The sequence below is a fragment of the Aythya fuligula genome, chromosome 12 (assembly GCF_009819795.1).
Source record: "Aythya fuligula isolate bAytFul2 chromosome 12, bAytFul2.pri, whole genome shotgun sequence".
Classification (NCBI taxonomy): Eukaryota; Metazoa; Chordata; class Aves; order Anseriformes; family Anatidae; genus Aythya; species Aythya fuligula.
The window spans coordinates 8,940,746-8,967,051 of record NC_045570.1 but is presented as its reverse complement, the minus strand read 5'-3'; the positions used below and the strand labels follow the sequence as shown (position 1 = coordinate 8,967,051).

The 26,306-nt window shown below is 53.4% G+C and overlaps 1 protein-coding gene across 1 annotated transcript in view; it reads left to right on the top strand.

The window, feature by feature from the left end:
- The window catches only part of HYDIN (HYDIN axonemal central pair apparatus protein), a 111,956-nt gene that overhangs the window by 57,724 nt on the left and 27,926 nt on the right, over positions 1-26,306 (top strand). Inside the window, exons 20-39 of the mRNA XM_032195647.1 lie at positions 1,461-1,604; positions 3,235-3,378; positions 3,926-4,239; positions 12,642-12,834; positions 14,556-14,672; positions 15,348-15,557; positions 16,432-16,569; positions 17,638-17,815; positions 18,299-18,429; positions 19,169-19,302; positions 20,009-20,145; positions 20,697-20,824; positions 20,934-21,125; positions 21,414-21,563; positions 22,260-22,499; positions 22,727-22,895; positions 23,410-23,601; positions 24,359-24,523; positions 24,906-25,079; positions 26,045-26,253. Of these exons, the coding sequence (XP_032051538.1) occupies positions 1,461-1,604; positions 3,235-3,378; positions 3,926-4,239; positions 12,642-12,834; positions 14,556-14,672; positions 15,348-15,557; positions 16,432-16,569; positions 17,638-17,815; positions 18,299-18,429; positions 19,169-19,302; positions 20,009-20,145; positions 20,697-20,824; positions 20,934-21,125; positions 21,414-21,563; positions 22,260-22,499; positions 22,727-22,895; positions 23,410-23,601; positions 24,359-24,523; positions 24,906-25,079; positions 26,045-26,253 (3,459 nt within the window). The remainder of the gene's footprint in view (positions 1-1,460; positions 1,605-3,234; positions 3,379-3,925; positions 4,240-12,641; positions 12,835-14,555; positions 14,673-15,347; positions 15,558-16,431; positions 16,570-17,637; positions 17,816-18,298; positions 18,430-19,168; positions 19,303-20,008; positions 20,146-20,696; positions 20,825-20,933; positions 21,126-21,413; positions 21,564-22,259; positions 22,500-22,726; positions 22,896-23,409; positions 23,602-24,358; positions 24,524-24,905; positions 25,080-26,044; positions 26,254-26,306) is intronic.

Genomic DNA, 26,306 nt, shown 5'->3' with positions numbered 1-26,306 from the left:
TAGGCTCTCAGAAACTAGGAATGCAGGCAGAAAGTAAATTAAAGAAAAAAAAAAAAAAAAGTAATATGTCTGGGAAAAGCATCCAAAACACCTGTGGAGGGAGGGCGTGTCTGGGAGCAGCATCATTTTTCCTTTCTACATATATACAGGCAGAGGGCTTACCTAGCACCGAGTCCTGGAGGAGAAAAATGAATACAGTGCATCACCTGTAATGATCACACAGGGACTTTCTCCACATGGGAAACTGTTCCCAGAGATCGTTAGAATTGACAGCTTGGGCTTGTGTCAATATTTCCATACCAGCTGGACCCAGTGCCCCCAGGGCAGCCAGGTCTTGCAGTGAGGCTGTGCACCCTTGGGTCACAGCTTGGAGGGGGATGTTTCAATGGGATCACTGCATGTCCTGCCCAATACCAGCTCTGAAAAGTGTTTCCAGAGAGTTGCCTCTGTGGCAGGGGGAGGAAGACTGGGTAATTCACTCCGCTGACTGATGGGACTCTCCTGGTATGTCCCCATGCAGTTTGGAGCTCCAAGAGTTTTGCTGGGGAGATGGAAAAGGTAACAGAAAGGAAATAAAAAGACCGGGGCAGTGGAGAGGATGTCCTGTTTGGAAAGCTGGAAGGGGATCTGTGAGCTCAGCTGGGACTACCTGGGGCTGACACCAAGCCCCTGGGAGGGGGCTGTCTCCTTCCTTGTGCCTGGAGAGCTTGGTGCTCTTCAGGTGGGCCAGAAGCCGAGCAACTTGTGTTAGGCAGCTCCTCTGGAGGCTGCTGGCTCCAACAGAAGTTGGGCCAGGAGGTTGAAAAGTTGGGCAGAGGGGAGATTTGAGAAAGTTGATACCAATAGAAACCAGAATTTAAGAGCATTTCATTTGGGCAGAGGGCTTCCACCCAAGGCATGAGACATCTCATTCCTGGGGTTATTTCTTTTAAAATCAGACTTGGGAGACAGAGTGCATTCCTAGGAACGTGATCCCTTCTTCACCTGAAGGCAGGACAGCCACTGGGGTTTTTCCTGTGCATCCTTTCCACTAAGCTTCGGAGGGAATGTTTGGTGGCATTGGGTCCTCTTATCCTCTGTTTCCCTTAATACAGTTATTTTTGTAATGTCACCCTACAGCTTGTTGTAAGGGTTATGCTTAGCAATGAGGCACATCAAAGCGATGATCGTTTGGGGTGTTAATTACCATGACTGCAGACAGCACATGGACTTCAAGTGCATTTTGTGGATGTTGGGGGTGTGGCATTATGGAAGCTTGTGTGCTGAATAAAGAGGACACAGCATAAAGAGCAGGGGGAGCTATTGAGGAGACCAACTGCGTCTGTATGGCAGTAACATGGCCAAGGTCCCATGGCAAGGTGTGTCCCCAGGCTATCAAATCCTTCATGCCCATGGCCAGGTGGCTGACAAATGCAGTGCCCTTCTCGTGCCCACCGGTGATGCGTGACTCTCGTGTGCAGGTGGTGACGGAGCGGCTGCTGTGCCACGCCATCATAGGCAGCAAGGCAGGGAAGGCACAGATAATGCAGGTGGACGTCACATGCGAGTTCGTGGCTCCCGTACTGCAGTTCTCCTCCAGAGAAATCACTTTCCGGGTGGAGAAGGTAAGTCTCTGGATTGCGTCCTGGTGTTTAGCGGTGCAGCTGATGGCTGAATGTCACTTGTTAAGTCCAAGCACGCACACACCCAGAAGAAGGTAAACACCTCCAAGCCCACAGGCCTCTTACTATTGATTAGAATAGGACCAAGCTTTTGCTGTTAACACCAAGATCGTTACTTCAGTTCCCCTAGGGTCAGGACAGGCTCTCTAGGGCACAAAGTGAGTCGTTGGGACTATGACAGCAGCACAGGTGGTGTGCGGGTTGTGGAGGGCAGAGCCCTGCAGCGGTGTGATGCTCTGCCCCTCCTCGCCCCTCGTGGGGCTCTTTGTAGAGTTGTGGAGGGTGGTTTTAGAAACAGGACCTTCATTTCCTCACCCATGTACAACTGGGATTGTGGCTTCTCCACAGAGGCTCTCTCATGGCCGCTTCTAGAGGGATACCAGTGTCTGTATTCAGTGTCAAGGGAGGGTTCTGAAGGTCCTCCAAGGCACCCTGAGCATTGATCCTGTGGGGAAGTTGAGAAAACCGAGACTCCTGTCAACAGCTCAGGCTGATGAGGAAAAACTCACGGTCTCATCTCCCTTCTGCCTTCTCAGCTGTTGGTAGGGATGCTAGCTCTTTGCATTTCCCCATCCTCACCTTGTTCAAAGGACCTGCAGACGTCCTTCAGCTGCAGTGATGAGGGCAGAGCAGCTGCCCTTTAGTCTCTGGATCCTGCCTTCTGCATCATCTTTCCCTCTCCCCCAAGGTGTCTGAAAAAGAAAACACTTCATTATTTAGCTTCTGTGTTTTCAGTTCTGCCTGGCTCCCAGAGTGGAGCAGCTCGGATTTAACGGGAAGCTTTCTGGTCCTCCCTGCCGCCTGCCTGTGCTGTGCTTGTTGCCGTGCGCTCCCATTTATCGCGTGCTATGACACTGCAGATGTTTGGTATCAATGCATGTAGAACTTGTTTCCCAAACACTGCCTAGTTTGTCTAAACCATGCAGGAAGCCCAGGGAAATGCATTAACAGGAAGAAATGGCTTAGGCTGGAGCTCTGCTTTAAAGCTACAGGCAGCTTGTCACTAACAGAAGGCATGCTGCAACCCAACTGACGAGGCTTCTCACCACCTGTATGTGCAAGCAGATGTTTAAACTTAACCTTAGGGTGCTGCAGTCTCTCCAGTCCAAGTTAAATCCCGCTTGCTGTTCTCCTCTGATGAACCTCACTCTTTTCTAAGAGGCTAATTGAGCCAAGAAGGTTGTAAGAAATTACTGTATGTGAGTGGAAATGCATCTTCTGCCTTTTGGCACAAGGGAGGATGCAAAACTGGAGAGGAACAACCTGAATTGGGTTTTTGTTTTGACCTTGTTGATACATCTGCCTCCCCAGGGTCCTGTTCCCTTCTCTGTACGTGAGGCAATGATGTCTCCCAGTCCCCCAGGGGATCCCATAGCTTCTAAACATGAAAAGCATTCAAGGTTCTTTGAGAAAAGCCTTCTAGAAGGGTTTTCTCAAAGTGAAAAGTGGCAAACTTTTCTTATGAACAGCAAGTAGAGCTGTATGCATTTTGGGGGTTGAAAAATGTGAAACGCAACAGAAAGGGAAGGAGGTCTGTGGCCTTCAGTTTTCTCCCATTTGTTGTCTCCTGTAGCAACCCAGTGATGTCCTGACTCTGCAGTACAAGCCTCTTCATTTAAAAAACATCTCCTCCCTGCCGCTCAGCTTCGTCTTGCTCTTGGACCATCCCTTCCTGATCTGCGATGCAGAGCAGCAGCCCCTCTCGGCGGGTGTTCAGGTGAGGAGCGAGGGCCTGATGGCAGTGGTCCTCTGGTAGAGAAGCTCATTCCTGAGAGCCAGCAGTGGTCAGGCCTGAACTAGAGTAGATGTGAAATGAGCTGCTGAAGGAAATGAGTTTTCAGAGCATGAAACATTTGTTCTTGTAAGTAAATGTGTGTTTTCCCTTTCTGCTGCGAGCCTGAGGCTGCGGTGCCAGTGTGCGTGGGCTGAGTGTGAGGGTAAAGTTCTTCAAGAGTCAGGGCTGGAGGGCTGGCAGAGTGCTGGTGTGGTTGTGCTTCTAGCATACAGCCTTTGCAGGCCCAGAATTCAGTAGACTGATGCTTATTACCCTCATATTGACACAGAGAGCAGAAACGTAAGCCTGAGATGGTCTCAGATGAGTGTTTGTGGTGTGTGTGGTCAGACACATGCTGTGAAGATAAAGAGGGAGCTCACGCTGGCATCACACGTAGGGCATCGTGCCGGTGCCTGCTTCATGCCATCAGACCTTGGAACTTTATGAACTTCATCACACTGTTGATTAGTATCTCTTCATCTCCTTGCAGCCGATGAAGCTGGGGGTAGGGGAGGAACTTCACCTCTCCATCAGATTTGACCCTGCGTACAAAGAGGACCTGAATATCCGCATAGCAGAGAAAGATCTGAAAATACAGTTTCTTGAGCACCCCCAGGAGGATCAGGTTACTGTTCGGGGAGAGGTCTACTTCCCAAACCTCCACATCCAGACCATGGCCCTGGACTTCGGCTGCATCTTGAATGACACCGAAGACGTGCGTTACATCGAGATGTCCAACTGCAGCCCGCTTCTGGTGCGGTACCGCTGGGCCTTCCTGACGGGCAGCCACACGAGCCAGATGAGGTAAGTGCCACTTTGCCCTCTCCTCGAAGCTCTTCTCCTTCCTGGGGGCCTGTCTGTGCTCTGCAAAGCCCAAGGCTGTTTGCCTGGGAGCTGACAAATTGCTTTCAATTCTCCCATCTGGAAATAACACCTGCCAGCTGTGGTCAGGGTGGATGCTCAGGCAAGAGGTGACCTCTGCCAGTTTCAAGCTGGGAAGGACAGAAAGTTCTCCAGCCATAAAACACTTCAAGCATAGCCCATAGAATTTCACTTTCTTATCTCTGAAGCTACAAAGTCACACATTGGCTCAGGCACTTGGATATACATCGTGGATGTATACCGTGGCCTTTCTTCCCTCCCTGCCAACCCTATTTGTTGTTGTCTTGCCCTACAAGCCCACATAGGCACAGCCACCAGAGCAATGTGCTGCTGCCCCAGCCTCTTGCTGCTGCTTTGCTACAGCCCCCGTACTGGTTCTGCTGGGGAAAGAAAGGTTCCTCCAGCCCTCCTCCGAGGCAAGCACCATCTCGGTAAAGTGTGTTTTGATCTATTAAATTCCATTCACAAAACAGCTCTTTGGGGCTGTTTTACAGCAAAACAACAGGTTCTGCTGGGGCTTTAGGTGCAGCTGCAGAGGTTGGTGGGAGCTCTCTCCTGATCACCCCCGGGGAGCAGGGCTATCCAGTGCTGGGCTGCAGCTGCCAAGCCCAGCAGCGATCTTGCAGTCACACTGGAGCACGTTTTTAGCCGTTCTTCCCACTGTGGCCTCTCTACGTAGTACAAAAGTGGACGGTTTTAATTACAGTAGCAAATGGTTTTTCCATAATGCCCTAGGAAACCTAGCAAGGTTAACCACTGTGTGTTGAAGTGCTGCTATTCCAAATAATACACACCATCAGTGAGCAGTCGTGTTTGGGGAACTGGGGTCTGGCTCAAAGGAGAAGACCTGCTGGGGGCTGGAAATCAGCGAGGGATATGCGGAGGGCTTGGGGAAGAAGACCTGGCACTGGGGTACCCCATCACAGCTGGGTCTTAGCAGGCCACAGAGCACCTACGGGGGGCCCTTCTTGATGCACTCCAGGAGCAGACCCTGCAGGTTTCCAGTCGTGCAGGGAAAAGTCTGCAAAGAGAGGTGGGCACGCAGGAGGGGAGCGGGGCTGAAGTCTCTGCTTGGAGGCCTCTGTCATCTCCTGGTAAATTAGATTATGGTTTAATTACCAGCTAAAGGGAGAATCTAATTTTGATGACAGAACAATGCTTATATTTTATAATAACAGAGAAATAAGCACATTACTGCAAAGCCTGTGTGGAATTAATTTCCTCTGGGGCCACTTGTTGGCCGGTTGCCTGTTTATCTTTACTGTTATTTTTTTTGGAACCTCTTTGAGTTTTTGGAAATGTGAATGCTGAATCAGTTTTCGGTTTTTAATCACTGCGCCTCCGCCTAAATTGGCTTTGCTGGACCCAAACCTGCAGGTGCTCATTCTTCCAGAGGCTTCTAAGGCGCCCAGCCCTGCTGGCTGGGTAGCAGCCGGGGGTCCTCAGTATCTGGCAGGACAGCAGACTTTGCCCAGTGGTCTTTGGCATAGCCCCTTTGCTGGCTCGTTAGCGACGTGGACATTAGGACAGCTCCCTTTTCTGCTCTGCATGCTAATTAAGCAGTAATGTACTCTCCCCGGGTCCCTCGGCAGACACCATGTGATGCTCCGTGGCAGGGCTGGAAATGAAGACAGTCTCTAAGCTATTAACACCTCAAATTGCTCATTAAGAGCCCAGCAGAAGGGCAGCATGTCAGATATTATTTCTGGTCCCCATTAAGCACTGTTGGTATTCTAAATTATCAGATCAAACTAACTCAGCCTGACACGGAGAGAATCAAGCATCAGGTCCCACGAAAGTGAGATCGATTGAATTCAGCCATCCACACATCTAACCTGGCTGGAGGCCGTCGTCAGAGGCTCCCAGCATCAATCAGACGCGCACATTTATTTTGGCCAGGAGAGAAAAATGTTGAGCAGAGCCACCACACGACAGCTCAAGCCTGGCTGTGTGCTCGGACGTGCCCAAACCACGCCAGCCGTGCCCCTTCCCCATCAGCACCTTGTGGTTACTCCTCTCCTAGACGTACGTGGGCAGAGGCAGGCTGGGAACAGTCTCTCCCTTCCCCTTGGACCTCTGATAACTCAAAGCTGAGTTAAGGCTTTGCACCAAGGAGTTTTCTGCTGCCTCGGAAGGAAACTTCAGTGAGCCAGCCAGGATATGTAGCTCTGGAGCCACGTTCAAGCAACATCGTTCTTCCCTTCAGGGTTTCTTGCCTGAAGACCAACTTGTCCCCCGCTCTAAGGGAAATATCCAGCCCCTCAGCTTTGTTCGGGATTCCCATCAAAAGGAAGACATTACATCCAAAAGTTGTACAAGGCTTTTCTTCCCAAATAACCAGAGCCCCCTGTGAATAACCAGAGCCCCCTTCCTGCTGCTGCCAAAGGCTTAGCCCCAAGCTATGCTGTTCTCTAGAGTTTCATTACTAAACAACAATGCAGGGCTCTTCCTGAGCGCTGCTGTTCCTGCAGGACCCCTTTGTCCCTGTCCCCATTTCCTTCACGGGACACACAGGATGCAGCTAGCACCCTGTCAGCTCCGTGTGCCGGGGAGGATCAGCCCGAAGCTCTGCACCTCGTGGCACGTGTCAGACCCGCTCCGTGCATCGACCCGATGTCTCTGCAGAGCAGCAACTTCTTGGCTGTGCATCCAGCACAATGAGTGGCCGGTAGATCTTTCGTGGATAGGGTTTGGTGAGCTAAACACGTAGAAAATGCCTGCCTTTCCTTTCCATCCAGGGTTTTCTCTGCCAATTTGTTTTGAACAAACAAGGAGTCTTTCTCCTCCCAAGCAGTTCTTCTGTGGCATTAATAATTCCTTGTTCCTCTGCCCTCCCTCCGTGTCCCCTGGCAGGCTGCACCGCAGGGGCCCTGCCAGCCAGATTCCTGCCTCGGTCCTGACAAAAACAATTCTTTGTTATACTTGATGGGGTTTTTGTTTTGTTGTTTTTATAATAAGGAAGAAATAGAAAACACAGACAATGAAAAACAGTGCCAGGCAAAAATCTGACAGCGGTGCTCTGTCAGCCACCGAAGGAGAGAGGTAGCAACAGGAGCAGCAAGAATATACATCTGAACTGCATGCGTCCACTGTGCCCCAGTGCTCAGGAGTCTCAGATCAGCCACAGGAGCACCTACCCTCTGAAAAAGTGCTATCACGGGCTGTGCTGTGTCTCGCTAAATTTTCACGCCCCTTGGAGCAGCACGTTTGGGGTTTTGGTAGCACCAAGGACACTGCTTGTCCCATAGCCCTCTTGTTCTGCTGGCAATGTGCTGCGAGCAGCCTGGGGAGCCCCTGCCACCCTGCTGCCACTCCGTGTGCCAATGGCAAGTAAGCTGACATGATCGTCCAGACCTCATTTCTCTTAATTTCTACAGCTGTTTCTCCCCTTTCTCTCTCTTTCTACTTTCCACATTCTCTGCATCCAGCAGCTTTCAAGGGAAAACTCTTTCGAACCCACTGGCTCATTGCTCTGAGAGTGCTGTTTCCAGTATCATGCTCATTCTGGTGTGTCCCTGTCTCAGTCCTGTCTTCACAGGGTGGCTGAGGAATCTTTAAGCTTTTAGGAGAAGGTGCTCAAGCCAAATTTCAATCTTGGTATCAAATCTTTGCATGCCTGGGGGTGTGAATCTGCCTGGGGGTGTTTTTTGTGATTCCTTCCTAGCGCAGAGGTGATGGAGATGGTCCTGCAGAGCGAAGAGGCTGCGTGGTGCTCAGGAAGGATGTGTTTATTCTTGGCCAGATCCTTTGCACAGAGGGAGGCAGGAGCTCCTGGGGTGCCAGACACCCCGAGGGTCCTTCTGGGCCACCTGGTATGCCATGTGGTTTTTGAACCCACCAATTCTGTGATTCTGTGTGATTCTGTGAAACTCAGTCCCTCCTGGGGAGAGACTTCCTTCTCCTCGGTATGAAACCTTTCCAGCTGAGAGCGTGGTTTGCAGGGGCTCTTCCTTACTCAGGGGAAGTGTTGGCTCACCCCAGGTACAAAGCTTGTGGGTGCTGGGTCATCCCTCTCCTTCTCACCCACTGATTTCCCTGGCTTCTCCCATTTAACACAACTCATCCCATTGCCTGGCTGGGCAAGGTGTTGAACAGCTCCTGGGTACACTCACCAGCCTAGCAGGACCCATTAAAGGACTGATTGGGGTGGCAGAGCAGCAGCTCCTCACTTCAGTCCCTATAACAATATCTTTATCCTCATCTCATCCATCCCCATCCACCCTTCACCCTGGTCAGCTTTTCCCACTCATGGGCACCTCTTAGCTTCACCCTAGAGTCCTCCTTCCTCTTCGATGGCACCTGGCACCTCTCCCTTGCCTGCCTCCATCACTCCTTACCTGTCCTGAGGTGTCCCTGATGCCTCCTGGACCAGGCCACCCCATAGGGCTGTCCCTGGTCCCATCCCAAACGAGGCCAGGCTGCTCAGCTGTGACCACATTTCCTGCGTGTGCATCTGCCTCACCCTTGGTAAAACGGGTAATTATGTTGTGCCGTGACCTTTAACAATAATGCGGCGATGATGCTAACTAGCCATTTGCACAGCCCACATAAATGATGGTAAAAACCCTGCACGGCCATAAATCCGTCTGTAATGCGTGCTGGCGTGACGAGCCCAGCTCCTTCTGGACAGGGGATGGATGGCAGTGCCAGTGTCCTCAGCAGGGTGGAGCTCTGGCAAGTGGCTTATTTTGGGATGCTGCCCCAGGAAGGATATTAAACAAATGGGAGCTTTCTTAGGTTTGTTTTTTTTCATCTGCATTCTTTGCTGTTGCTCCTCTACCTCCTCCTGCCTCTCCCTCTGCGACCAGCTGCAGAACCCCATCGGGAAGGCAGGCAGGGTTGGGATGTGCTGCATGGGGCAGCCTGCGTCAGCGTGGGCTGGTGGGGCTCAGCCGGAGAGGCTGAGATGAGCAGAGATGTTTCCTCCCAGCTGAGGACTTCAGGACGTGCTTCAGGCCCTGTTTTGTTCATCCCTTTCACAAAGTGGTGGAGATCCAGCTTTGGTCTTCTGCAGTCCTCACCCTGCAGAGAGGATAAATGGAGAAATCTCTTTATTCATGGCTGGGAGCCTTCTGTAAGCTCTCTTGGGCCCAGCTTGCTGTTCTCAACAGGTTTTGCTCAGCTGTCCTTGGCTCCCCATTTCCTAATACCTTTAGCAATTGCAGCCCCATCCTTCGTTGTTTGCTAGGCTCACACCTCATGAAGGCATCTCAAAAGGGTGAAGCTCCACATCCCCCGGGCGATCAGCTGCAGGAGACACTGCGGCCACCTCTCTGCCTGCAGAGCTACATTTTGAAGTAGCTGGGAAGATTGTAGTCGTTGCTGATTACTCTAAACAGCACCTCCAAATTATGGCTGGCGTGGCTTGTTTAATTTCGAACCAAGAGTACAAATCATGTTTATCATTAGAGCTCCTGATTTGTTCAGAGAGACCTTTGGCCAGGGTCTGATTGAGAAGTGTTTCTGTCTGATGGAGACTCGGGAGCTTCCTACTGCCTCACCTGATGTTTATCAATCACACGGCAAAGCAGGAGGAAGGAGAGGACTCGATGGGAGATGTTTTGCAAATGTTTTATAAAATCAGAGCAGGTCCCAATAACTCCGGTAAGGTCAGTGGGAGACTTCTTCCAGGGTTATAACTTATCGGGGGTGTGCAGAGAGAGGAAAGTGCTGCTGCATAGGGTGACCTCCCCAAAAGACCTCTTCCCTTTCTCCCCATGCCCAAGCAGGGTGAGACCTGCTGCTGGCACTGATGCCTGGCACTGCCCAGGCTCAACACGGTGGGGGTAGGACTGAGGGGGCTGAGGAGCAATCGTGCCTGCAGCCTGCAAGCCTGGCAAGGTCCTGCACAAATGCGTGGAGAGAGGCAGAAGCTAGGGCAGAAGGAGCTTTCAAGACCCTCTCCCATTTTTCTCGTGGGAAGTGATGGGTCAGTTGAGGTTTTGGGTGTTTTCACGTGCACCAAATCTTTCTCAGCAGGAGATGAGGACTCTCGGTGTGCCCACAAATCAAATCCCGTGGTTCCCTCTGAAAGGTGCTGGGGAGCTTTGGTTGTGGCCACGGGAATGTGGCGCGCTGCTCTGTGGGAACAGAATCCCTCAAAAAAATATATATAGAAAAAAATACACATCAAAATTCTCCCTCACCTCTCAAAAGTGACCTTCTTGACTCAAAGAAGTAAAGTGTCTGCTAATACCACATATTAACTGTAAGTTAATTAAAACTCGGTCACAGTGGGATGTCCCTGGACCACTCGCTGCATCCTGATGCACGCCGAGCCCTGCACACGCAGAACAGGAGCTGGAGACATCGCATCTTGTGGCGGTGCTGCTGCTCTCTTCTGTCTCACCTTGTCTGAATTTCAATAGGCTCTGTAAACAGCTGAGAAAATGAATTTATCCCAGCAAAGAAATACTCTTCACGGTTTTAGTTTCCTCTCTTGCTGCTCCAGTGCAGTGAGGAGGAGCAGAACTCTGCAACTGAGCCCTCCTGAAAGAGGGGGCTCGCTCGCATCCACCCGTGGCTCTGGGGAAGTGCAGTTTTGGGGTGCCTGTCCCGATGCTCACAGCTCTTGCACAGCCTGAGCCGGCGGGCTCACGCTACCCCGCCTGCGTCTTCGCGTCGAGTTAGCGGCAGCGGTGTGACTTCTAGCTCCTCTATTTCGGGAGGAGGGTGTGGGAAGCAGTGTGAAGCTGTGTCCCGGCAGGCTGAGGTTTATTTCTAACCTCTCGCAGCGGGGCACCGTGCTGTCCTGGCCCTTCTCTCTCCCTGGTGCCCATCTAGCTCTGCTCCCATCGCATCCCCACGCTTTGTTCCACAGGCGGCTTGAGCTGCTCTCCCCCCAGTGCAGTGGGGCAGCCTGGAAGCGCTGGGTGGAGGATGTGCTTATGGGGTGGGAGATACAGAGCCAGAAGGTTACCGACCCCTCTGCCCCTTCTTTCTGCTTTCCTGAGACAGCTGCCTCTCCTTCGGGAAGGCTCCTTATCCCAACAAGCAGAAATACAGCAGCTTTCTGTGGACACCTCGCCTTCCTGGGGTGCGTGTAGCTCCCTGCCTTCCACTTCTCATTCATTTTGGCTTTCCCCCACTGGAAAGAGTCCCTGGCTGCGCTTTGTGCCTCTCCACAGCAGGGCTCGCTAATCACATCATCTCCCGGGCTCCCAGAGGGCTCCTGCTTTAGCGTGAAAAATGTTGTTGTTGTCTAGGCACCGCGGTCCTGTGAAGTTGCCTCAAACCATTCTATAGAACTAAAGGTAATTTAATAAATGATTATGGATTTTCTATCTCAGGGCTTTACCTCTCCTCAGGAGTTGTTATTAACTCGCAGTATTTATCTCAAGCAGCTCCGAGACGTGGTTTCATTTCCTGGCCAGGATGGATCGTGGCTGGCACTTTGGAGGCAATGTGCTGAACTGGTGCGGCACTGGGGGGCTTCCAGGGGCTCCCACCAGCAAACCCCAACATGTACTGGGGTGCCACAGCTCGGGGAGAGAGCTCTGTGCAGGTGGGGCCATGGATGGGCATTGCTGTGCGGGGCAAGCAAATGCTTCCCTGCCCTCCGGCCCTGCTTTTTGCTGCCCTTCGGACATTGCCGGGGTCTTGGTGAGGCCCCAAGTCCACCCAAAGGCTGAGGCAGGTGGGACCTCTCTGGGGTGGTGGAAAACTTCCAATCCAGGAGCAAACACCAGGTGTAGACAGTAGCCAGATACTCACCAGGCAGAGATTTATTAAAGGGGGGCACTAAGATCCTATCTAGGAATGAAGCAGCCAAGGTTGCAGCTCAAACCTGCCTGGTTTGTCTGTGGAGAGCATCTGTCTATTCGTGTGGTGTTGGAAGCCAGAGCAGAGCTGCCACAAGTGCTTACTGTGGTTTAAAACAGGGAACATAATCTAAATCCTCTGGGATTATTTAGAAACTTTGAACCATATACATTTATTGACAGTCGCTGGTCAAACTATAAACCCGAATCCATCTCTTAAATGAGCCCCTGAGCTGGTTTGCTGGATCATTTCCCAACCCATTCCTCGAGCAGTTTGTGTTCAGAAACTGCTGGGTGATCACACTGTTGGATGGGGAATGCCCATAACATGTCAGGAGCTGAATCACCACACAAGATTTGCAGTGTGTTGGTTAAAGATGACCAAAGCTTTCTTCCCCACAGTGCTAATTGCTGCTGGTGCTTTGGTGCTCATCAGCATTGACCTGCTCACGGCCACCAGGCTCATCCCCAGCATCCTGCCAAGGGGCCACGTGGGCTCATCCATCTTACGCAGGCTTTCCTCCTTCCCACTGCAGGTCCATGTTCAACCATTTTATTTTCCAGGTTCAGCCCTCCGGTACCTAAACATTTCATCCAACCTGAACCACCGCAGGAGGAGGGAGCCACGGTGGAGCCCTCGGCATCCACAGCAAGCAGCTACAGGTCCGTGGCTGTGAAGGAGTCAGCCCAGGCCATGGGAGCAGCAGAAGACCCTGCCCAAGAGCCAGCAGATGCAGAGGACTCGCTGGAGGCAGAGGTAGATTTCTCTGTAGACCCACCACCTGTGTTGCTTCCCCCTGTGGGTATTGCTGTGACAGCCACAGAGCAGATTAATGCTTTTCTACAACAAGGAGTTGTGGGCAAAGGCTGGTGTCTCCTGGTTTTGGGAATTGGTTTTGGTTTGCTGCCCTTGCTGGTGAGCCTTGCTGCTTTAGAGGCTGACCTCTGTGGTGGTGGGGGCTGGCACCTTGGTCTGCAGCCTGGGCAATAAAAAAAAAAAAAGGATGTGAGTAAGCATGAGAGGTTCAGGAAATGCCATGTATGCACAGGCAAAGCAAGGAAATCCAAGTGGACATGGCCAAGTAATATCCAAAGTTGCCTCAGATCTGTTCTGCAGTTTTATCTTCTGCCCATGTCAACACATCAAGGCAGTATCTGCACGGCCTTCCTGGGGAGAAGGGAAATATAAGTTTAGAAGTGGAGTGGTTCCACTTCTAAAGTGGAACCTTTCTAACTTCTAAAGTGGTTCCTTTGGGAATGCACACTTGGCAAAGCTTTGCTAGCTTTAAAAACATGAGGATGACAGAAAGGGTGTTGAAACCAAGAGGCATGTCTGTATCAAGGGCCATGGATATGGAGAGGTTTAGGCAGGGCTGGAAATGAAATAATCCCACTATTGCCTCCTTCAGGGCTAAGGGGAAGGGCAGAGAGCTGTGCTCGGAGCCCTGCACTGCTAAAGCAAGCAGCAGTGGTTGTGTGTTTGCTGAAAGCTCTGTAACTGACCAAAAACTAAACTACACAAGGCCAAAAAGAAAAGAAAAAAAAAAAAAAAAAAAAAAAGTATGCTTTGTAAAGTGTATTGAGGTAGTGCAAATCTTGCAATTTCTTCCTGAGAAGAAGACTGTGAGAAAACTCAGCCCACCCCTGTGCTTTATCTGCTGGGGAGACTGAGCCTCTAATTGGGACTGGGGATGTCCCAGAAATACTCCTGCAGCTACTGCTGAAGTTGAGACCACAGCACGAAGCACTTGTTCACGTCAGGGAAGAAGCACATGTTCTTCAACTTCAAGAGCAATTACAAAGCCCTCATTTATAAACAGGGGTCAAAAGCCCAGGGATGAGGCTCCTTCTGAAAGACACTGCTTTTGAGGTTAAATACCACAGAGAACCATCTGTGAGATGGAAAACCATCTCGGCTGCTTTGTTCGGGGTGGGGATGTTCAAGAAGAACTCCGCAGTGAAGATTTTCAGCTCTGAAGAGCACACGAGATGAAACCTAAGCACCTCCTGAAGTGGGATAGTTCTGCCCAAGCACTTCCCAAGTCCTTATCTTTCAGTTTTTGATACATGCTGCTTGCAGCTGTTCCTACTTTTGTCAAGGAAACCCTAACCTGTGGGTTTGGGGGCTCAGGGTGGTCTTTGGGCAGTGTTTGAACATGAGCAGTCCATGGTCTGCTGCTGGGGAGGCGGCAGAGGGGACTGGATGGCTTCCACTGGCTCACCCTGAAGGTGATGCCCAACCCAGATCTTCCCTTGTAGGGCACAAGCCTGGTGTTGAAGTGTTGAGTGAGGGGGAGAAGGGGAGCTGTCCTGGGCAGGGGAAACACTAAATGACAATTGCAGGAATAAACCTGGGGGTGCTGTGTTGCACAGCCTGTGTCTGGTCTGCCTGCAGTGGGTGCAAAAGGCCCCTCGAGGTCTTTGCCATGACCAAGCGTTGGGTACAGCCTGCTGCAGCTCCCGGGGGGCATTTTCCAGCTGCTGCCATGTGCTGCCGAGGAGCTGGCAAGTGCTGCGGAGTCTCAGAGCCAGGTGGAGATCAAGGACCTGATGGAGTTTGTGGAGAGCGAGCCCCTCACCTTGGGTGTGGAGGAGGTAAGAGGGTACCTGCCCTGCCTGCCTGCCTTCCACCTTTCCAGCGTGGCACACCGATGGCCCCGGTGCTTCTTGGAGTGGCCTCGTGCCCCGAGCACAGCATCACAGCCCAGAAAGGCTGTGCAGGACACGTCCTAGGGCTGGCCAAGGTTCTCCCCTGCACAGCAGCTGGGGCAGGGTTATTCATCCTGTTGGAGTTAATCAAGCGGGCATTGATAATAAGTTTTCTGCGGTGGGTTTTCCTGTGCCATCTCCCCAGAGAGCAGCGTGCGAATCCAAGAGAGGATGGGAAGGACGAGGGCCCGCGTGCTGGGCTGGAGTCCTCCCCGAGGAGTTGCCTCCAAGTCTCACATTCCTCCAGAGGGAGTAAAAGCTGCCTCTAAAGGCACAGAGAGAAATCTTTCTGCCAGACCTCCCACATTACATTAATGCACCATATTAATTAGTGAATTAAATAGCAAGCGTGCGAGAAGGCTTTCCCATGGTCGCTCCTTGGAAGTGGAGTGGATGCAGGAGGAGGCTAGGATGAGTTTTGCCTGTTTGAGGGCCCCTCCAGCCATGTCCTTCACTCCAAGCTGAGGCCGTGGAGCTCCAGCCTCTTTCCAGAGCCCAAGGGCCAGGTGGCTTCTCTGTATCCATCCTGGCTTTCCAGATCTTGATTTCCCCTTCCTTTAGGTCTTTGACATCCTGCCGCTGTACGGCGTGCTGCAGCCCGGCGAGAGCCAGCGGGTCACCATCACCTTCTTCGGCCACGCCAACCTGGTCGCCCACGTCACGGCGCTGTGCGAGGTGGAGGGAGGCCCGACCTACGAGGTGGCACTCAGCGGGGAGGCCTCGCTCCTCAGCTACCTCTTCGACATCAGAGAGATCGACTGCGGGCTGCAGGTACCGCAGCCGCTCCTGGTCTTGAAGCTCCTAACAGCTGAGGCCCAAGGAGATGCTCTTTTCTAATGCTCTTGATCAAGCAACAAAAGAAACCAGGCAGGAAGTTAACTTGAACTTCCCAGTCAGTGTAGAGGGAGAGAATTTCCCCAAATATCCCCTGCTTGCCTTATTTTCAGTTTAAACCCCCTCAGATACTTCTGGCTGTTGGCCCTGGTTGAATTGCCCCGGGTCTCCCTTTTTGCTGTTGCTGCTGGCTTGCAGACAGGTGCCCATCCAGGTGTTGCAATGCATGTGCCACTTAGCCAAGAATAAATGAAATATTGCAGCTAAGTGGTGGGGCAATGACCAAGAGAGCAGCCGCTGGGTTTTGGCACTGCTGACCAGGGCAGCTGCCCAGATCTGTCTGATTTTGGTGGAGTTTTTGGCCCTGGCTGGTCCCAAAGCAGCTCTGCTTCCTGCAGAGCAACCTGAGAAGCAGAGGAAGCCCTGAGGAGCAAATTTCACTGGAGATGGGTACTGGGGGCTGAAGGGGTCTTTGCAAAGCAGGTTCCTCATGCTAGCTGAGGGCTGCTCACTAGATAGGAGCAGCAGATGATTGGCCATGCCCTGCCCTAAAGCAAGGGGGCAAGAACAGCTTCTAGGGGAAGGAGTCCTCCTCTTTGGTGCCTCAGCCATCTGACAGATGATGCCTTAAAGTGCAGAGGACTTTGCATCCTCCTTGCTTTCTTTGTTGCTGAGCTTTACGGGGTTGCTGTTGCATCCCTGTGAGTCCTCACAGGTATCTATCTGTTCCTGGGTCCTGTGGCTGCAGGTTCCCCAGGTTAACATCGTCCTACCATTGTAGGTAAGCTCCTGTCTTCTGTCCTATCTCCAGCTGTTTAATGAAGTCACGGAAGCGGAGCTCACCCTGCAGAACAGCGGGAAGGTGGGATTCAAGTACCAGGTGCTGAGCCCCAGCACGGCCCCCGCAGACAGCCCTCTGCCCGGTGTGCCCCTGGTCCTGCCCAGCACGGTGAGTGCAGGGGTAGCACCCCGGCCCCATGTCCTGCTGTCTGGGAGAGGGGTTATAAAGAAAAAAAGGAGAAAAAGAAAACCCAAACACCAAACCAGCCAGCAGCGAGGGCTGTAAGCTGCTTAGGGACGGAAGGTCAAGTCCTGTTTGAGCCCCTTATGGGGGCAGGAGGCTCTGCACAAAGGACTTGGCAGCTCTCAGCCCCGGCTGCTGAGCTCTCTGTCTGTGCTGGCATTGGAGCCGCATGGTGTGGGCTCCTTGCAGGTCTCCCCCTTGTCCCTGCCTGTCCCAGCCAGGTGAGGCTGAAGGCTCCTTCCCATGCGCTGAGCAGGAGCCCTCGCTGCCAGCTCAGCTCCTTCTCCTCCCTGGCTGCTGGCAGCACCACACCAAGCTGGTGTTTTGCATCGTGTCCCACACCTGTCCCAGCTGCTGTGGGACCCCAGGGGAGGGGAGCTGCCTGAAGGCACCAGTCTGTCCCTCACGAGCTGTCCTGCCCCCACACAACAGAAATGGGGGACCTGCGTTAACCTCTGTGCATCTCCAGCACCTCCTCCTCCTCTTTCCTGGCTATTTTTTGGGTCCAGACCCATCCCATGCCCCAGTAGTGATGTCTGAGCTCGTGCATTTTGTGTATTTTGGCTGCTCTCTTGCTCGGGCATGCAGCTCCTTTGCCAGAAATCGGAAGCCCTGATGCAGGTCCCTCGGGCTCCAGTTGTGCTGCTCCGCAGGAGCTTTGTGGGGCAGCCAAGGAGGAGAGGAGTGCAGGGCAGTGGGATGCAGCACGGGGCTCTGTGCAGGAGCAGGCTGCTCTAGGAGCATCTCTCCTCCCAGCTCCTGCATGCTGTGTGGTTATCTCCGAGCTGGAGCAGTGCTCCCCATCCATGCCCCTCTAGGAAGAAGTGGCCCAAAGGGCTCTAGTTTCTCCCATTTCCTCCTACCCGTCTCCTACAAGGATGACACGCTGATGCCCTCTTGCTGCGAGCTTCTGAAGGCACAGCTGAGTCTTCAACGGCATCAGCCCCAGCAGCTGCCCATCGCCAAGCCCCCCTCTTGTCCCACACCCTGCAGGGTTACATCGGACCTGGCAAGGAGCAAGTATTGAAAGTCTCTTACCTGCCGGGAGTGCCTGGAGTCTTCTGCAAGACTTTCCAGATCCAAGTGGGTCACCTGGAGCCAGAGAAATTCACCCTGAAAGGAGAGGGGAGCTTTCCCAGGATCTACTTGGATCTGCCCAGGAATATCAAAGGTAAGCGCTGTCCCTGGCCTCAGGAACATCTCCTGTTTTTCTCCCATGTTGTACGCCCAGCTCACACCAAGTCTGGAGGTTTCAGGGGTGTCAGCCCCCGATGCTCAGCCCTCTGCCTTCTTCTTGAGTCTCTAGCAGAGGAGGCCATGTGGCTTTGCCCCAAGGAGCATCCTGCAGAGCTTGCCAGCATATCTGTTGGCTGGAAAGATGATAGCTGGACAGAAATGCTTGGGAAAGCTGTAACACAGAGCAGCAGGGCTTTTGGCAGGGGCAGATTTGCATCACACTGTGGGGGATGATGTGTTCCTGTGTGGGGAGGATGGTGGGTAGAAGTGAGCATCCCAAATCAGAGAGGAAGAGCAGCATCCACCTGCCCCAGCCTGCTGGCAGAGAGGACAACATCAGGGGAGAGGAGAGGGGCTTCCCAGCTTAAATGGGATTGGCCCTGTGCCCACACCTCTATTTGTTGGATGTTTTCTTCAGGACATGAAAAATATGAGAAAGTCCTCCAGGAGGCAAAAGAAAAGATGGAGAAGGACGAACAAAGAGATGAAGCCATTGTCCTGGGGGAGACCACGGCCACTGAGCTGCCCATGGATGACTCGAGCACAGTGGTGAGAATGGCTGCTGCTCTGTGTGGCACATGCCACCCTCCTGCTGTACCCCACACCTGCAGCAGAGCCGTGCATGTCCCACCAGCACTTGGGACCTTCCTGGCCATGCGTCATCCCAGCATCATCCCGGGGGGTTGCTCAGGTTGCCCACCTTGCAAGTGTCCTGCTAGAGGGTGGGGTTTGGGTTCCTAGTGAGCACATCTGCAGCAGCAGTCCTGCATCCCTGCTGCCCCCCACTCCTGAGCTGCCACAGGCTTCCAGGCCAGTTCACAGACCCTTCTCCTGCTGCATTTGTTATTTGGATGAGAGAGTGTTGAAAGCACGGTGCCACTGCGTGCTGTTGGAGCAGGTAGGAAACTTGGCAGGGGGAAACTCGAGTGAAGGAACCTGGGGCCAGCAGCCTGACGGTGCCCTGGGCTTGTGCTGGGAGCTTCATCTCCAAAAGCACCAGCTTTGTAGTGGCTCCTGTCTCCAGAGAGCTTTTGTCCAAGATGCTGTGGCACCGACTGAGCGCCACGAGGTTCCTGGCTTGTCTGCATGTTTGTCTGGCCAGATCAGCTTTTATAATAGAGACCGGGCAGGCGAAGATGCTGAGTTCATTTCCTTTGACATAAGGTCCTGGCGAAGGGAGCAGGAGGCACTGCAGACCCTGAGACAGGAGGACCTCATCTCCCCTCTCAACAAGAGCAGGCTGGGCTGGGGAAGGACCTTTGCCAACCTCTGTCTTTGCTCCCCTCAGCTCAACACACGGCTGCAGATGCGGATGGAGGAGATGCTCATAGAAGAACACACCTTGGAGCAGCAGGAGCTCATTGCCTCCTGTCCCCCCGAGGATGCGGTCTTTGACCAGCGTGCTCGTCGGAGGCTCCTCAGGTCAGTGGGGGATCCTGGTCCCCATCTCGGGGTGCCCTGAGGGTAACACCCAGCGGTGCTCCTCTGCTCCTGAGAGCTCCTGCAGAGCTGGGATGAGCTGAGGACTCCAGGAGGTCCTGATCCTGAGGGATTTGATGTGTGGATGCCTGAGTGTCATCCCCTCTGCAGTACCACCCATGAGATTTGGAGGTGCTCAGCTCCACACAGGCTCCATTCTTAGCCCTAAGGGGTCTCCAGTGCAGACCATTAACCCCACCCAGGCACTGTGGGCACCATGGAACCTCTGGAAGAAGCAACTCACAGTTGGTGTCATTCATCCAACAAATGGCTGAGGAAGGAGACACTCTGCAAAACAGCTCATTTTTGTGTTTCCCTGAGTGAGATTGCTCTAGAAAAAGACCTTCCCACAACTCTTGTTGGTTACTGTGTTTACTGGTGCTGCTTTGGGGATACAGGTGGTTGGTGAAGGTTTTCTGTGGGGCCAAGTCTTATTACAAGATCCTGGAGCAATTTCATACGTGGTCTGTACCACCAACTCCACCAAGACCATTGGAGGTCCAGTGCACTTATCTGCAACAGCTTTTTGTAGCAGAGGGGCTGTGACCAGTATCCACACACACTTATTCCCTTTTGAACATATTTCCTTTTGTTGTAAGGCCTCATTGCTAGCTCTGGTTTGAGGGTTCCTGCTTATTCCTGCTTTCAGAGCCCAGCTGCCCGAGTACATCCTGGACTTTGGCTACGTCGTTCTCGGTAACATCCCCACGCACATTGTGAAAGTCACCAACACCGGGCAGTTCCCAGTGTCCTTCCACGCAGATGGACGGGTCCTGCGTGACACAGGTAACCAGGGCTGGAGATGCTTCACGTACAGCTTGTTCCTCCTCAGGACACCATGCCTGGTGCTTTCGAGCCTGAGTTCTTCTGGCCAGAGACCTGGCCTGTCCCTGACTGCCCTAATGCTTTGCTACAGGGGTGAGGTGGCCCCATCACCTCAGTCACCTCTCAGCATCTCCTGCTCTTGGGTGCCACGAGCACCACCTGAGGCTTTGGGCACTCTGTGGGCTTGTGTTGCAAACAGAGGGACCCTTTGTGGTTCAGAAGTGGTTTGGTGTACAGTTCCAAGTGCCAAAACACTTCTCTTGGTCCTTAATTGAGGAAACAGCTTGTGAGGTCCTCTGTTGTGTCAAAGGAGGCTTCCAAATCAGGGTTTGAGGTAAAGCTGTAGTTCCATCAAACCATGAGTGCCTGAGATGGTCAGGTGCCTCCTCCAAGTTGTCATCAGGGAACAAAAAGAACTTCACAGAGCATCCACACCTGTATGGCCGTAGCATGCTGGGGCCACATTTCCTGTCTCTTGTGTGTCTCAGCTGCTTTATTTTCATCTCTTGAAGGTTTCACTGTGGAGCTGGACCGTGTGAGGAACCTGCCGTACTGCGAGACCGAGACTTTCGAGGTGCGCTTCGACCCGCAGAGCGCCAGCGTGCCGCTGGGAGCAGTGGACGTGCTCCTGCCCATCAAGGTACCACACGCTCCTGTGCCCATGCCACCTTTTTTGGGGGCCCACCTTGGAGGGGACACAGCAGTGGGTCTTGTCTGTGCTCTCAGCTGGATGCTCTGCTCCTCGCTAGGTAGCAGGAGGCCCCACGTTTCACATCTGCCTTCGTGCCACGGTGACTTTGCCGTCCCTCAGCCTCTCCAGGGACAGGCTGGAGTTCTGCAGTGTGCAGTGTGGGCAGTGTCGGGAAGAAACCATCCAGCTCCACAATCAGTTCCAGGTCCCCTGTAAATGGTTCATCACCATAACAGAGCCTGTTAAGAAGGTAAAGCAATGACAACACAACATGTAGCTTCTCAGCTGTGTCTCCTTGGCCTCTCTTGCCTTTCCTTCCCCTGTAACTGACTGAGCACTTGGGCTACAGTTCATGGAGGGGACAGAGTGAGACTGGTTCACCTGGACCAGTTCCCTGGCTGGTGCTGCACTTGTTTGCCACCTCTACCCCTTCCTCCTCCTCTGAGGATGGAGCCTCCCTGTCCTCAGCACTGGGGCAGTGCAGGAATGGTGGGTCTGTCCTTGCAGATCCTGCCATGGGGTTGGTTTCTGTGCCCAGGTGGACAAGCATTTGCCAGCAAGCGTACGTCGGAAGCTGCAGCAGGAGGCGAAGGCCAAGCCCTGCGTCTTTGAGGCACTGCCCTTGGCTGGAGACCTCGCGCTGGGGCAGCGATGCAACGTGCGGGTCAGGTTTTCACCCACAGAAGAGGTGAGAGGGGCAGGTGTCTGCCACAGGATGGGCAGTGAGGTAGTGAGAGCCCAGCATAGGGAGCAGGGCACAAAGTCAGCCTCCACCACTGTATTTTGCCTTCCCAAAATAGAGCTTTCACCTGATCACCATGACTTGGAGCCTGACAGCGTGTGTCAGTATGTACATGGGTGTTCATGTGCCTGGAAACGGCCCCAGGGATGCTGCAGTTGCTAGCTGAGATGTAATCAGCTCACCTCTGGCTTTGAGCAGAGCCAGGCACCCAGCAGCATTGCTCCTAGCCAGCAAGAGCCCATCTTCCTCTGTCATATAGCTGACGTGTGCCTGATAACTCTATGTCTGGGCATCATCACCTCAGCAAGGAGGTGAAGCAGCTCCTGGGCCTGCAGGAGCCTGCTCCTGAGGACCTTGCTCCTGGGCATTGCACTCCTGTGTGACTAGCTGAAAGCATTTGACCGACTATTTTAGATCCACCTGACACCAGGGCACCCAGTTGTACTGCACTCCTGCTTCACCCCAAGCACCCAGAGCAGCATGCAGATGCTGTGTGCTGTAGAACCCCCCCACTATGAATAAATGTGTTTTCCACTCACCTCAGAAGTACCAGTAACACCCCAACCTTGGAGCAAGGGTTGAATCGGAGTCTCTGTCACCTGGGACTACCTGTAGGAGCCTTCTGCCCTTCTCTCCTTCCAGAGATCCTACAGAAGCGAGCTGAAGGTTAACATCTGCCAGAGCAGCCAGCACTTCCAGCTGCCGGTCTCGGGGCACGGGCTGGAGCCACAGCTGGAGTTCAACCCCCCACTGCTTGAGCTGGGACCAGTGCTGCCGTACAGCAGCGGGGCGGAGGGCACAGTGGTGGTGAAGAACCCGTGTGAGTTCCCCATTGAGTTTTACTCCCTGGAGTTCGACCAGCAGTACCTCGCCGAGGAGCAGGTGAGAAGGCCTGAGCCCCATGTGCGTGCTGCCATGGCTTCACAGTGCTTCAGATCATGGCAGGAGGATGGATGCAGTCCCCACTGGTGGCTGGCAGGCTTTGGAGGATCTTGATTAGTCTACGATGGGTGGAAGGATCAAGGGAGAAGATCTAGGTTGGCTGGGAAAGCAGTTCATGTAATGGAGGTCTTCATGTAAGGGCTGGTTTCTCTTCCCCACATGCACAGATTCTGCGGGTGCTGAAGGAGTACGATTGCCACAACACCCTGCTGCTGCCTCCGCGTGCCCCTGGTGAGAAGCTGCCCCCAGAGGTGCTGGAGTACTACCAGGAGCAGAAGAGGCTGCAGGATGAGCAGGGGAAGCCCAAGCCTGGGGAACCAGCAGGCCAGGACAATGGTGAGGCTCTGGCACTGCCTGCCCTGCGTGTGGGCACAGCAGGGGGACCAGCACACGTATCCATGAACTCTTTCTCCATGGAGGCAGGCTTCAAGCATTTGTGCTCGATGGAGGGATTCTGGGGTGAAAGTCTGGTTTGTGACCTACATCTGCTACCAGCTCTGAGTGCAGCCACAGCAAGCTCATCCCTGCCTGCCATGGCCTGGGAAATACCCTCTAAATAACCAGAAGATCCTCTTGTGTCTTAACCACTAAGAATAAGATTGGATGAGTTCTTCAGCCAAGTCTAACATTACCAGCTATCCTATTTTAAATTTTCTCCTTCCCAACAACAAAAACACAAGCTCAAACTTCCCCAAAGGGCAGAGGAATCTTGGACAGGCTTCTATGTGCCTCGGGCATCTCCCTTCTTGGGGAATTTTTCACCTTTTTGCATGTGGCCATGCAAAGTGACGAATGGCAAAGAGCAGCTTGCCTGGCCATGTTCCTCACCATCTGTGTCCTTCTTCCTCAGTAAATGCTGAAGACATCCAATCTCTCTCAGATCAAGGAGGGAAGTACTCTGCTGGGATCGTGCACACCATCTCATCCCACAGCTCCATCATTCCCTTCTCCATGTTTGATGAAAACCAGTCCACCAAGGTAGACTCTAAATCTGAATTGGGAGAAGAGGAGGCGGAAGGTCTTGAGAAAAGGCGCTGGACAGGTAATGACCCTAAGATCTTTGCCTCTTCTTTGTCCACTGAGGCAGAATGGCCTCCATGGAGGTCTTTGGCATCACCTCCCATCACTCCACTGCAGCATCATGACATCTTCACTTTTGCACACAAAGTCTGTAAGATCTTGACAAGAGTCTGGTGCAGGGACAAGGGAGAGGCAAGGGAAATTGTCCCCAGCTTTGCCAAATGAGCACCTCTGCCCCCAGGAGCTGCTGGGATGTTGCTGTTCCCTTTCCTTGGCAAGGCAGTGCTCGCTCTGTGTGACCATGGTGGCTGAGGCAGCTTTTGGTGACCTCCTAAGGGCAGAGCTGGAGCTCTTTGACAGTGCTGTTGTGGAGAATTAAAAGCCCAGCCAGGCGTAATATTCCTAAATCACCCAGCTCTGTGGCAAAGGAGCCTGGAGGAGGAAAGCCTCTCCCTTGGGCCTCTGTGAAATGTCGAGCTCTGTGCGTGCCCTGCTTACTCAGAAAGCCCTGGGGCTTTGGAGCTGTTCATGGGAGGAGACTTGGCCTGGTCCTCTAAGGCCCCTTTCTGCCACCCCACTTACCATAGTGTGACCGGACACCGTCAGCAATGCTCAGGACAGACCCCAACCTGAGCAAGCCTTAGGGGAGAGCACGAGGAGTCCCCATGCATGGCGTTGTTTCATGCATCCTCCTCTCCCGGGACCTGAGGGGACGGGGAAGAAGCCCAGGACTGGTGGCGTGCAGTGGGCTGACTCCTGTACCCGATCCTGCCCGGCAGAGCACTGGCAGAGCACCAGCAGCAAGGACGCTACAGGAGAGCTGGACGACAGCCCCGTCTGCAGGGCCATCGCCCGCCACCTCGGCCTCGACATCTCTGCAGAAGGCCGTGCAGCCCAAAACCGCAGAGGGATCGTCATCATCATCCACGGGGCACCCCTGACGGGTACGTGTGATGTGGCCTTCAGCTGCAAGGAGTGGGGGAACTGGGCCAGGGGTGTCCCGGGGGGCCGTGGTGCTTGGTTGGTGGGCTGAAGTGGGCAGACCTTGGATCCACTGTGCATGACACAGCCCCAGCCTTCTCCTTAACCATGTCTTAACCCCAAACCATGCCTGGGTGTTGCACGAGCCCTCTGGGACAGGCTGCCAAACATCTAGGACAGGAGTGGAGCACTCAGGCAACCACAGAGGACAAAGATCCCCCTTTGGCATGATCCCTCCATCCCCAGAGGATATTTCTAAGTGCATCCAAGCTGCCTCTCTCTGGGTTTCCCATAAAGGAGTGACTCAGTGTGAGTGTCACCACGCTATTCTTCCTCTCCCTCCAGGAAAGACGTCGGCAGCAGTGGCCCTCTCCAGACGCTACGGTGCAGCCTGCCTGACCATCGACTCGGTGGTGACCGAAGCCATCTCCGACAGGAGCAGCTCAGCGGGGCTTCGTGCACGGGAGCTGTGCCTCAGGGCAGCCATAGAGCAGAGCCACAAGGAGACAGAGGACGCCGGTAAGGCCTCTGAAAGCTGCCCCAGCCACCTGCTTCTTCTTCCTCCCCTGAAGTAGAAGTTTGCCAGCCAACGGCTCTGTTAGGGTGCTGTGTAGAGGTGTAAAGCCAACTCATAAATCATCACTGGTTAGGTGGAATCTCTTTATGTTAAGGCTCACACAGGGATGCTTATTCTTGCCCATGGGCTGCTTAGCACATGTCCTTTTTCCCAGGAGTGGTGAAGCGCACCTGCATTTTTCTCATTTTTTTTTTTAATATTTCCTCAAAGCTGAATTCACCCTGCTCCTCACGGCCATCAGGCAGAACTGCTGCCCGTTTTAACGAGGAAAAAGCCCTCTGAAGTGGCTCATTAAGCACTAGATGCCTGACTTGGAGCGTGGTTTCACAAACATGAGAGAAAGGGAAGAATAGCCTCCCCGAGGAGCTTCAGATCAGAGACATGCTGAAGATCAACTCTTTTCTCCAGAGATTTTTCCTATATATGCTACCGGGTCACGCGGCTCGTGGATGGTGTGCTGTTCTCCACACGAGACCAGCAACTTTTAGGGTATTTTATCAGGCAGCTGGTGCTGTGAGCTGTGCAGGGTGAGGCCAGACCCTGCCTCTGGAGGGGAGGACTTGCACTGCCAAGTGAGGGAGAAGGCAGGATGGGTTGGGATATCCAGCGAGGAAGATATTGCTCCAGTGGAGATGGCTGATGGCAGCTGGGGCACGGCTGTGTGTTACAGTGCCCAGGGGAGAATGCAGGATGGCTGCAAGGTAGGGAAACGGTGCTCCTGGGTGGCCAACCCTTGGCTCAATCCATAGGGGAGCTACCATGCAAACGGTGTGTACTGCATGTAGACCGCCCTGTTTGGTAGGAAGGACACAGGGCTGTGCATTAAACCTCTCTGCCTTGAAAGCCCACTATCCAACGCTGCACTTTACCAGCAGCTTTACCTGCTGAGCTTCTGTCTCCTCCACAGGTCAAAGCACGGAGGCGTCCCTCAGCTTGCAGCCCAGCACTGAGGCCAGGCACAGCCCGGCCACGAGCCAGTCCAGCTCTGGGGACAAAGCCAGCCAGCACTCCATCGGCTCCCGCAGCCGGGCGAGCGCAGCAACAGGCAAGAGGAAGATGGATGGACACGGGTCCCAGTCCCAGAAACAGCAGCACACGGACCTGGCAGGCTCATGGGTGATGACACCAGTAATGCATGGGACCTTTCAAGCTTTGTGCTGGCTGAGACC